The sequence below is a fragment of the Podarcis bocagei genome (genome assembly GCF_964188305.1).
Source record: "Podarcis bocagei genome assembly, chromosome: 14".
NCBI lineage: Eukaryota > Metazoa > Chordata > Lepidosauria > Squamata > Lacertidae > Podarcis > Podarcis bocagei.
In genome coordinates, this window is record NC_138139.1 from 13344746 (window position 1) to 13357602 (window position 12857).

A 12857-nucleotide genomic window follows, 5' to 3' on the forward strand; every position below is an offset into this window, starting at 1 on the left:
GCATGTCTGTTCACTATGCATTTGGACTTAAGACCTTGTAACCAATTTATGCAACTTGCTTTGGATAATTTGATAATTTAAAATAAGGCAGGCTATTTCAAGGGGTTGGTCTGCAGGGCAAGCCTTGTAGGGGGTTGGAACCAGATGATCACCAGAGTCCCCTTCCAACTCTACAATTCTGTGATTCGAAAGGTTCCTGGGAGCAGGGGTCTTGTCCATGTTTGGATACAATGGGACACCATTTTGAATCAAGATGGCAGACTGAACCTTTCAGAGCCTCCCAGTGCTTTGGTTTCCCAGAATTCCTGAGCAGCACAGGAGGGAAATGATCAAGGAGGCAGGTGTCAGAACATGAACCTAAGAAGGGTCTGCTGCATCAGACCAGTGGCCAACAAGGTCTTTGTGGCAAACCTGCAAGCAGAGCCCAAGCAGACTTTCCCCTCCTGAAGTTTCCAGCAACTGATAATCGGAAGTATTACTGCATCCAGCTGTGAAGTCAAGCATAGCCATTGATAACCTAATCGTGAACTCGTTTAATCCTCTTTTAAAGCCATCCAAGATGGAGGCAATCTCTACCTCCTGTGGGAGGGAGTTCCACAGTTCAACTTTGTGCTGTGTGAAGCAGTACAGTGGTACCTCGGGTTAAGTACTTAATTCGTTCTGGAGGTCCGTTCTTAAGCTGAAACTGTTCTTAACCTTAGGCACCACTTTAGCTAATGGGGCCTCCCGCTGCTGCCGTAGTGCCGGAACATGATTTCTGTTCTCATCCTGAAGCAAAGTTCTTAACCCGAGGTACTATTTCTGGGTTAGCGGAGTCTGTAAACTGAAGCGTATGTAACCCGAGGTACCACTGTACTTTCTTTTATCTGTGTCGAATCTCCCAATAGAAGCTTTGAAGCCCTGTTTGTAACAGGGGCATCAGTTCCCTTCTGGTGGCGGGGTTTTTTTTAGCATTTCCATCCCAAATTCCTCCTAAATGGTTAGACTGCTGCTTTTTTCTTTATTTCAAAAGGCAAAATTCCATGTTGGACTTCAATGAGAGCACAATCCAGTACAGAGTACGCTCCTCTGATGTTTCCTTAATTCTATCTGCCAATTACAATTTTTTCCCACATGCTTTTTAATGCTTCTGGAAGTTTGACAGCAGACAATTCTTTGATGCTATTTGCACTTCTGTAATGAAACAAGAATGGTGTTTGATGGATTTTGTTTGTCCAAAAACTAATTCTGGTGGGGAGGAAGGAAAGTCGCAGTTCCCTGTGTGAAAAATGTGCCCTTTCTGCCTGTGCATGAATGGATGAAGAAACAAATCAGGTTTACTTTTAAATGTTGACATGATGCACTTGATTCCCACACTGTCGATTAATAGGGATTTGTAGTCATGTTCACCCAAAGCTTTCCACTGCAGATATGCACAGGAGGTTTAGAAATTGACACCACCCCTGATGTCAACATGAATTGTGGCATATGAGCTATAGAATGCTACGAATACCAAGTTTTGCTTTTGTCCAGTTATATCAAGCTCCTGGCCCTCATGATTATAGACCAATTGCCTAAAAGCTTCTTTGCTATTTCTGATAAAGGCTCATACCCAATCCTATGAATCCACCGTAGCTATACAGTAGCTGGTATTGCTGTAGCTCAAGGCACAATCCTTTTTCCCTTTTCCTTTTTGCAAGTGAAAGTGAGATATCCAGAACATCCACACCTGCCATATTCTTCCCAAGGCCCATTAGAAGAGGCCCTGTTGGCACTGCAAGAGGCTGGACCTCATTGATGCCATAGCACTAAATGTTACACACGCTAGAAGGTCTGGGAGGAGATCTCAGTGAGACCTTTGCTCAGTCCGCAGGACTCTTAAGTCTGTGAGCTCCTTACGTCTCTATACATATATTGCTTCTAGTCAAAATGTCTTAAACACACACAGAGAGAAGTATGGGAAATAAAGTCGCAATAAATGTATTACAAGCATTCCGTACTGTCTCGTCTCAATTCTGCACCCAGAGGATTGTGTGCATAGTATATAAATCTATGCAGAGCTTTGTTTTGCCAAATTGATTCCAGTAGCTGGATGCAAAGCAAGACACTCAGTTTAGAATGAATCCCCCCCCCATCATAAATGTGTTAGGTAATGGGGATTAGCTCTTCAAATGCCTTTTCTGTGGTGGCTCCCCAAATGTGGAATGCTCTCCCCAGGGAGGCTTGTCTGGTGCCTAAAGATATGTAATGAAGATAAAAAAAAATTCCTTTTTGCCCAGGCATTTGGCTAATGAAACAATCAATGACCTTTTAAACTTGGGGGGGGCAGTGGGAGGTTATGATTTTATTTTTTATTATGTTACGTGTTTTTATACTGTAACCTGCCCTGTGATCTTCGGATGAAAGGCAGTATATAAATGTAATAATAATAAATTGACAGGGGGGGAAATCAGAAACCCAGCCTGACACAGAATAAGGCAGCTTCCTCCATTCCTAAATTCTGCTCCCCCCCCTCCATTTTCCATCTTCCTTATTGATTTTATTTAAGCACCACAGTCATTGAATAATGGCAATAATTCGCAATACATTTCCTGTCCCTGACTTTAAATCTGATTTTAAAGAGCAAGTCACAGTATAATGCCGTTGTTCCTCACGCAACTCCTATTAAGCCTATTCTCCAAATACAATTTAGCAGTCATCGTGCAAAGTCACTAACTGTTGAAGGTTTCATATAAAAAAAGACACACACACCATAGAGTGGGAGGCAGGAACCTGACTGCAATGCACATTAATAAAAACAAAATCTGTTTGCCACCACAGACATGGCGTTACCCTCAACTTCTGTTACCACAGTGGAAAGTATCCCAGTTTTCTCACCCAAAGTGATTGGTTCCTGGAAACCTAAAGTGACTGGCTCCCGGAAATTTGTAGCCCAAGATGACCCAAACACCTCTGATTACTCTGATTCATTATCAGGGGTCCCGAAGGGTAAGGCCTAATCAGGGGTTTTATTACGGTTGAAAGGAAACCTGATAGCTTCAGCAGTTTCAAATTCAAACACTTGTTCTTATCAAAATGTGCATGCAATATCATCCTTTGTATGTAATAAAAAGGTGTAATTTTGGCCAACAGAGCAGGGAGGAGGGGGGGGATTTGGGAGACAAGATGAGTAGCAAAACAGAGTTTGCATCACTGTGTTGAACACTTTCTTGAAAACTCCTGCTCATCCTGTTATTCTCACCCCCAGCCAAATTTTGTTGGCATACGCATTTTGTTTTGCATACGCATTTATTGCATGCTCAACAGCGCATGTCAGCCGAGCATCAAATCCCATTGAGTTCAATGGGGCTTACTCCCGGAAAAGCGTCCTCCTGCACCACACTGCCTTTGGCGTACTTTGTTATGGGTCTGCGATATTCCTTCTGGCTGGCCCACAATGTCGAAGTTTTACTCTCTCGCATAAGGCTCGCCACAGCATAGCTTTGCAAAAAGCCTTTGCACGGAGTAACCGCATTAATCCACCACAGCAGAAACGAGATCATTCTGGCTTTTAACAAAAGACTCTCAAAAACTCTTGCAGCACCAGCTTCCTCCCAATTGCTGCATCCTTTATCAGCGCTAAGGTGTCTTTCTGTGAGATACACCTCAAAACTGTGGGAGTTTGAGTTTCCTAAATCTCTCCTGCTAAGAACAACTCCACATGTTAACATCATCACAAACAGTGGGTTAATCGCCATGTAAGAAGAATCATGTACTCCATAAAGGGCAGTGTGGTACTGCATGGTTGACCGTAGGTACATAGATCAGGCAGCGGTTCATATACTGTGACTGTTTGATCTGTGTATCCATGAGGAAGTTGGGGAGGGGAAAATCCCTGCAAATAGCAGCTTCTGCATTATGAGGTGTCAGTTGGACACAGATTGGAGAGGCCTCCATTAAAAGGACGCTGTACTATTGAATCCTTTGAGTGATGTTCGCACTCGCTCTCTCTCTGCCTAATCCAGCACATAGGATTGCTGTGAAGATAAAAATGGAATAGCCCATTTCATCCTCACAACTGAAAAATAAAAGAGAGTGTGTGGGGCCCTGGGTCACCAGTGAGCTTCACATCTGAACAGGCCCCTCATCTTCTCATCCAAACTGGCTCGTCCTCTGTTATCTGGATACCCAAACTGGACACCTCATAGTAAATGGCACATATCTGCATGATCCTTTCTTTTCTCAAAAAAAGAAAAAATAAGTCATAAGTTCTCAAGCAAACCTTTCACATTCAAGTATTCAGCGAAACGTATCAGGTTTCCTTTTGGCCATTGTGGCAGCGCATTCGTAATTTGCTTCAGGTGTTTCTTATCGCTTGGTTGTCCTTTAAAACGAGTCTGCTTTTGCCAGGATTTGCTCACGCGCTCTCTCAGTCACGCTCGGTGGCGTTTTCTGTAGTAAGCCTTTCTCAGCCTTTCCCCTCCTTTTCCCTCTTCTGCACAATGCCATTAAAACCAATAACCCTGAACCTTTCAACTCTCTTCAAAGGCCTTGCCTCTTAACACACACACAAACCACACATAACACTCTTCTTTGTTTTAACTTTCCTACTGTGCCGAATAACACAATTAGGTGCATTCTGCCAAACTAACATCTTCTTAATGGTGCAATGTCTGTGGTTGCTTTAAATAAAAACAAAAACCTGCAAGCTCTGATATTAACGTGCAAATTTGATTTTCTTTTCCTTTTTTAATACTATTGTTTGATCTTCTAGTACAAAATTTAATGCATTCTATATTATGAAAACTACTAATACCTCTCATTAGCCGGATGGTTTTTAAATGATGCTCTGTTCCAAAAGTTCATTACTCACTGAAGTCTAGGCCTTAAAATGCGTGGGTAATCTTGACTTCTTTTTTTAAGCTGCAGAGAATACCACTTGCAAAATAGCAAAGTGAGAAAGCATTCCTTTTGGAGGGGGGTAAAAATATTAGCATAGTTCTAACAATGCAAATCTGCACATTATAGAGTTTTGCACAATATTTGCATAATCCTATCTCACTTTTGATTCTGATTCATGAGTCGGGCAGGAAATTGAAAGAGAAATCCTTCCACGAGTTATTAATTGCAGCTTGGCAGTGTAGCACCTTCTAACCTCAATTTTCTAGCAGAAATCGTTAATGTTAATACCACACCAGCTACTATTTGTGAGTCTTAAAAGGATATTTCAGGACAGAGTGTGTGCATTTGGATTGGCAGAGTGTAGTAATGCTACTCATATAGTCCAGTTCTCCAGATTAATAGACACAGAGGTGCAGGTCAGAGATTGCCAGCCTGTCAAGGGAAGCCTCCTTATGCTTGTGATGGCATCTAGAACGGACAGCCATTAAAGGCAGCCATGGAAAAAGCCTTCCTGGCCTGCAGAGAGGTAGTTCTGCTGTCTGCTCACCCCCATAACTATGATTTGCTTCCATTTGCAAAAGAAAATGACCTCTCCAAACTGGTAACATTCCTTTTTCTCTCTTGTGGTGGCTCTTCTTGCCTGCAGTTGGGAAGGCAGCGTAGCAGAGAGGTTGGCTATTTTCTCAGTCATTTAGAAATTGTTAACTCTGCTGTGTAGCAATAAGCCATCCTGTGAGGTTTTTTTTTAAAGCTTATTGTTCATTGTTTTGTCTTATTAACTGAACGGTGGTTTAAAATATCTTCTTATACTATGCCCTGAGATCAATTTGATAGAGGGCAGATCGTGAATGCTTTCATAAATAAAATAAAAACCAGCTGCCAGACAGAACAAGGAAGGCAAACATCTGCTGATATTGTAGTTTCCTTGGTTTCTTGAGCAAGGAAAAGCATGGCACTGCTATAAGGACGAGTAGGCAACATCAATGCACTCTCTCCTATTAGAAGTATAGATAGACCTAAGTAAGAGCTTGACCAGGTCTCTGCAGGTGCCTGTAATAGCTGTAAGATCCAGAGCAGAGGTGGAGACCATGTAGCCCTCCAGATGTTGGACTACAACTCCCATCATTCCAGTTTGTTGGCCATGCTGGCTGGGGCTGATGATAGTTGGGAGTCCAACAACATCTAGAGGGCCCCTGATCCCAAGAGCCAAGCGGGCGTCAGGGAGGAGTGCAACTGTAGAACAATACCCCTATTAAGAGGGCAACGTGAACTGGTCAGCAGGGTTCCTCCAACAGCCATGCCCTGCTTGATGCCTGTGGTCAGCTTTGATAAGTTAGCTAAGAGCAAGGGGCCCAGAAAGGATGAGTGGAAAGACCAAACTGCAGCACAGTGCTACAGCAAGCCCATGCCATCATTTCACATCCTTCTGACCTGACAGCCCAGCATAATGGCACGGCAGCCTCCTGAGCCAGCAGAAATATTTATCTTGGCACACGGGGCAAAACCTGCATTAAGAATGAAGGGGGAAATCTCCAAAATTGGAGGGGGGGGCTGTATCAGTGTTGTGAGGTTGCTCCACCAAACTAACTCCACCAAACTGGACAACTGGAGCGCTTTCATTGGATTGAAATGATGGACAAATGGATTAGACATCCATATTATCACAGAGATGTTGCATATTAATGTATATTCATGATGCTGGTGGTGTAAATTGGGGAAAATATAACACATCAAATGTAGGATAAATTATGGTGGAGACCAACTCTAAACATGTTCAGATTTCAGTGAGGACTGTTTCGTACATGGGGTGCAATCATTGCCAACTTCAAGCAGTTTCAGGTTAGGATTAGGGGTTAAGGTTAGGGTTAATGTTAATGTGAGAGTTATGAATGTGCTTCAACTTTCTCCCATTAAAATAAATAGAAATTGTGCTGGATTGTGTCCACTATGTTTTTAGTCACCTGAATTAGATACATCAGAAACCACTTAGCACTTAAAAACATCTGTTGGTATATGTATATATACACCACTAATGACTCCCTGAGGAGGATATCCATGTCAGAAGACTTGTGATTCCTACCCCTACTGTGCAAATCTCTCTCAAGTGCAGTGGTGCTAGGTTTCTGTTATGTCTGGTTAGTACTGCAGCTTAAGATAAGCAAGCTTTGTTTTACGGTCATGCAGAATAAAACACGCTCTAATCTCTCCATACCACATGTGTTTGTTGTAGGTGTCAGGTGGGAAGTCCAGTCAGGAGATTCTAACCAAATGGTGCACATGAATGTCCTGATTACATGCGTCTTTGCCGCCTTTCTGCTGGGAGCCTTTATTGCAGGCGTGGCTGTTTACTGTTACCGGGATATGTTTGTGAGAAAGTCCAGGAAGATTCACAAAGACGCAGAGTCAGCCCAGTCCTGTACGGACTCGAGCGGGAGTTTCGCCAAGCTGAACGGCCTCTTCGATAGCCCAGTCAAGGAGTATCAACAGAATATCGATTCTCCCAAGCTGTATTCAAACTTGTTAACAAGCAGAAAAGAGATGCCGCCAACGGCCGACACAAAGTCCATGATGATGGTGGACCACAGAGGCCAACCGCCAGAACTGGCAGCTCTTCCAACACCAGAATCCACGCCAGTGCTGCAGCAAAAGACTTTGCAGTCTATGAAAAGTCAGATGGACAAAGCGCAGAACAACCTCAGTGCTTCTAGAAAAGAAACTCCTCTGAAGAGCCCTCAGTTTTTCCCGTCCAGTCCTCCACCTCATTCTCCTCTAAGTCACGGACACATCCCCAGCGCTATTGTTCTTCCAAATGCCACCCACGACTACAACATGTCCTTCTCAAATTCCAACGCACACAAAGCAGACAAGAAGATGCAGAACATTGACCACCCGCACACAAAGTCATCGGGCAAGAGAGACCACAGGAGGTCTGTGGATTCCAGGAACACCTTGAACGATTTCCTGAAACATTTGAACGAAATGCCTAGCAACCCCAAAGCCATTATGGGAGACCTCCAGGTGGCTCACCAAACTTTAATGCTGGATCCCATGGGAAACATGACTGAGATCCCGCCTAAAGTTCCCAACAGGGAAGCCTCTTTGTATTCTCCTCCATCCACCCTTCCGCGAAACAGTCCGACGAAACGGGTGGACGTCCCTACCACGCCGGCGGTACCCATGACCTCTTTGGAAAGACAGAGGGGCTACCACAAAAATTCATCGCAGCGGCATTCTATATCAGCCCTCCCTAAAAACTTAAACTCGCCCAATGGCGTGCTGCTGTCGCGGCAGCCTAGTATTAACCGCGGGGGATACATACCTCCCGGAGGCTCAAAGATGGACTACATGCAAGGGGCACCAGTGAGTGTCCATCTACAGCCTTCCTTGTCTAGGCAAAGCAGTTACACGAGCAATGGAACGCTCCCTCGGACAGGGATAAAGAGGACGCCCTCCCTCAAACCAGACGTGCCGCCCAAACCCTCGTTCGCTCCCCAGACGCCTTCAGTCAGACCACTGAACAAATACAGCTACTGAGACTTGCGTATTCTGTCAAGAGGTGTGGGATGATGTTGCAGGACAGACAATAAGACATTGACTCGCTTGTCATGAGAAACACACACACACACGGAGAGAGAGAGAATGAACAAGCCGCCAAAGAACCTGTTCTTACTCCAGCAACATCTGGGCTTTTGCCACACACCTGGCTTAAAGCAAGGCTCATCTTGCTCAACAGATTATAACAAAGGAAGGTGCTGGCCCTTCACATTTCTTTTGTTTGGAGCAGAGGAGAAATGTAGCACAATGGGAGGGGGAACTACCTGAGCGAAAGTACTTGGGGAGGAAAGGGGGAGGGGGAAAAGATCTGCGAGCAAAAATACTTGAAGATAATAATAATAATAACAATAACAATAAAATGGGGTTCATTTTTAGACTGCCATAATGTGTAGTCTTCCCATGAAATGTGAACATTTTAATATGTATGCATTTGCCTTGCCTCTTGCACAAATGTCAGCAAATGATAATGTCTCAACAAGTATGTTGGTTAATAAGCAACTTGCTGAACTTTGGTCTCTCGTCCAACTGTAGCATTTTTCTTTTCCTCCAAAGGATGGCATTTTTGTTTATGATGAGAATAAAGGTGTTTGTGTGTGAGGGTGTGAGTGTGCGCACAAAGCTAGGAGGTATTCAATCTCATTGCATCTTTTAAGTTACAGAAACGTTTACATTTGAGTTTGACTAAACAGACAGATGGCTCTGGTTCAGATTATTTTGGATTGCATGAGGTGTACAGCGGATCTCATGTGGGAAGCTTTGTGCTGTCAGATTTCTGCCCTGGGCAGAACTGGTTACTATGTGAAATGGTGCAAATGTGCTCATTCTAAATTATGCTGCTATAGAGTCAGATGTCTAAATTCCAAGTGTAGCATTAATAGAGGTCCACAGCAGTAGGGATGGTTAGATCAGTCCATTTTGGTTTCTCGTTTTCCTGATATTCAGTTTGCCCAATTTCTGCAGCAGTTTGGAAATTTTTACTTCAGAGAAATGCAAATTCCAAAGGGCTTGCATGGTGCTTTGGGAAGCACAAATTAAGGTAGGTTAACATGAAAATGTGAACCAAATTGATTTCTCCCCCATCTCCAGTGTTCAGCTGGTCTTTCAGTCCACCTGACTTCCCAACCTGAATGCAAACTTTAGAACTTCTAACTGTTCTTCATCCAGAACAAAGTTTCCATTAGGGTCAGACTCCCTGGTTCAAAAAGCAGTTCATTTGTTTGTTTTTACACACCGCCTTCCCCCAAACCGAGACAAAATAAAGAAAGGCAGGGGGAATGAGAAGGGCAACGAAAGGGGGAAACGCGACATTCCCAAGTAGAAAAGACCCTAAGAGAAAAAAGGAAACATTTTCCAGATGCAAAGAATTGCTTCATTGGCTCCCAACAAGCCAGGGCTGTTCATGTACCCACCTGTATTTAGCGAACAAGGAATTGAGGAGCAAACCTATGGCTTGTATATTTGCTTAGCCCAATGTGGGATAAGAGGAACTACTGCTCCCTGCATCCATGGCAAGTGCTTACACCAGCCTCTCCTACGCTGGTGTCCTCTGGATGTTTTGGAGGACAACACAGCCGTGCTGGCTGGGGCTGATGGGACTTGCAGACCAGAACATCTGGAGAGCAGCAGGTGGAGGAAGGCTGGTTTACACCATCATAGCGTGGCCCTCCTCACTCTGAGATGTTTACGTGTGAGGCATATATGAGCCATGTCCCTTTTCTACAAAAGAAAAGACAGAAGAGAAATGTGGAATAAGATGTTCACATTATTAATATTATTTTCTAGCCCTTTCCAACAGAAATGAAGATACATCAGTAAGGCTTGGCAGGATCCGCCCAAGAAAAATTTGACAGTAGTGCAATCAATTTGTTTAGCTTGTGGTTTCTCCATAGTCATGCCGGTAATGACAATATTCTGTAAATATTCTGTGTGTTTACCTGGATCTGTGCATTTTGTGCCTTATTCATGAAAATGATTTTCTTTCCTTTTTTTAAAAGAAAACCCTACTAAACCCCTGTCAAGTGTTCTCGGTAACAGCACATCACAATTCCCCACATGCCAGCTCTAAGTTCTCTCAACAGTATCCGAAAAGATGAAAGAAAGGGGGGGGGGAATATCCCCACAAGAACAATTAATTAACAATGAAAAGGCAGCCTCTAAGCTGAGGAGACAGCAGCATTAAATCAACCTTTTTTGCGCTAAACATCCCACCCCTAACTAGCTTAAGGACCAAACAGTTATAATGTGAAATCATATGAGGTTTCTGGGGTAATGGAACACCTGCTAAAGCTGAGCACGCTTCTTACTGGGCTGCTATGGTACGTGTTTGCAGCTGATGTTCATCACAGATGGTGATCTTAGCTTGCAAATGATGCCCTAGTACTTGTTTGCTGAACGTTGCCATCAGCGTATAGCCCACACAGGGGGATAGTCGTGAGCTGATAGGACAAGTACCTTCCATCCAAAACACTGGCTTCTATTTCATGTTAAGGGGGGAAAGAAAATATCTCTGTCTCTCTCTGTCTCAAATAAAAGGGATCCTTGTTCCTTAATATATAGAATTATTCTCCCTTTTCCATTTTGTATGTTGACCATTGAAGACCTTTACTTCCCCCTCCAAAAATACTTAGGATCGTTTTCCCCCCACCTAAAAATATTTTCACTCTTGCAACTAATAATTTTAAAATGAGAATCAAATGACAAAAAAAAGAATTGACTTCACTTTACAAATAGTAATGAATAATACATACTTGTGTGAAACGGAAACATAAATGTTATGTGAACCCAAATAACTTTCTGTAACATTGTGCTGCCTTGTTAGATGGTAATGTGAGTTCGCTCAGTATTTATGTTGAAATCTTTTTAACATTCAACATAGTCTTTATTCTGTTAATTTATAATTTTTGTTGGGCTTTGGGTTGGGGTTTGTTTTTTTTTTAATTAAAAAATAAATAAAAAACATGCTTTATCCATTTGTGCAAAGGTAAATGCAGATTGTATCTTTTTTAATGGTACAGCTTATAAAAGTAACCCTAAAAAAAATGAAAGCTGCTCTATATGGTCTATAGAGTACTTTAACATGTATAGATATCTTGTAAACTTGTATTGTGGATGTGTAAATAATACGTCCTTTTGGGTTTTTAACACCGCATGTAAAGTCAAAATAAACTATTCAAAAGTAGCAAGCATCTCACTTGATTATACGTTTAAAAGCAGTGAGCATAACCCAATCCCTATGCTAAGCTTTTGGGAATGAATGGGAAACTGCACATAGGTAGCTGCAGCCCATTGCCAATGCCCTCTGGTCAGGACCCATCTATTGAAGCAAGTAAAGCCATCCATGCTGGGAGGAGGAGTTCATTTCATGCAACATAGCACCTGCCATCTCCAAGAACCCACTGAATTGGTGGCATTACGTCTTTTAATGCAGCTTGCTGTTATTTTCCTAGGACTTGCACATACAACCTACACATGCTAGTCTTTTAACCCTGTTTCTGAAGTTTCAAGATGGGCAACTGCATTTACCTCTGTGTCTTTTCACTGTTCATACCTGATGCATAGAATAGGCAGGGATACTGGGCATATTATGACACCCCGACCCAATGGTCCTCCAGATTACAGGCGTTGATCCATATTTGGCCCATGGCATCCTTGGCCAGCTGCTGGAGCCACATCACCCTGACAGTGTGTGTGCCAGTCCTCATTGTCACCACCAATATCGAGTCCCAGCTGCCATTTTGTTTTCCCCTTGATGCCCCAAAATAAACATGCTGTCTGGATCGTCATGGGAATGATGAATGACAGCTGGCATCTTCTTACAGTTAAAGAAAACAGCCTACCACTCTGCTATGCTACAGGTAATCCATCTACACAGGAGAGCACCCATCGAAGTCTCCTTCAAACATGGAACCAGTCCTGTCCACAGTAATCAGTTGGAGTCATTCAGAGATTAGCCACCCTCTATCTGTGGCGCTGTGGTCTAAACCACTGAGCCTTGGGCTTGCCGATCAGAAGGTCAGCAGTTTGAATCCCCGCGATGAGATGAGCTCCTGTTGCTGAATCCCAGCTTCTGCCAACCTAGCAGTTCGAAAACACGTCAAAGTGCAAGTAGATAAATAGGTACCACTCTGACGGGAAGGTAAACGGCGTTTCCATGTGCTGCTCTGATTCACCAGCAGCGGCTTAGTCATGCTGGCCACATGACCCAGAAGCTGTCTGCAGACAAATACCAGCTCCCTTGGCCAGTAAAGTGAGATGAGCGCCGCAACCCAGAGTCATCTGCGACTGGACTTAATGGTCAGGGGTCCCTTTACCTTTACCTTTTCCTGCATCATCCAATCCATTTGTCTGTGGATCCATTCCCCCACTCCAGATTATCTATCTATGTATGGAAAATAATTCTTTTTGAACACTCACCCACACACATACACAAAAACCTTTATGAA

The 12857-nt window shown here is 43.3% G+C and overlaps 1 protein-coding gene across 12 annotated transcripts in view; it reads left to right on the forward strand.

Moving 5' to 3' along the window:
* SEMA6D (semaphorin 6D) overlaps nt 1-11593 on the forward strand; it is a 430059-nt gene extending 418466 nt beyond the window's left edge. For 8 of the 12 annotated variants that reach the window (XM_081170001.1, XM_081170002.1, XM_081169997.1 and 5 more), the window contains 2 exons: nt 2800-2967; nt 7091-11593. In XM_081170001.1, coding sequence (XP_081026127.1) covers nt 2800-2967; nt 7091-8394 — 1472 coding nt within the window. In that variant the 3' untranslated portion in view covers nt 8395-11593. The remainder of the gene's footprint in view (nt 1-2799; nt 2968-7090) is intronic. The other 4 variants (XM_081170004.1, XM_081169995.1, XM_081170005.1 and 1 more) reach the window with 1 other exon arrangement.
* The last annotated feature ends 1264 nt before the right edge of the window (nt 11594-12857 follow it).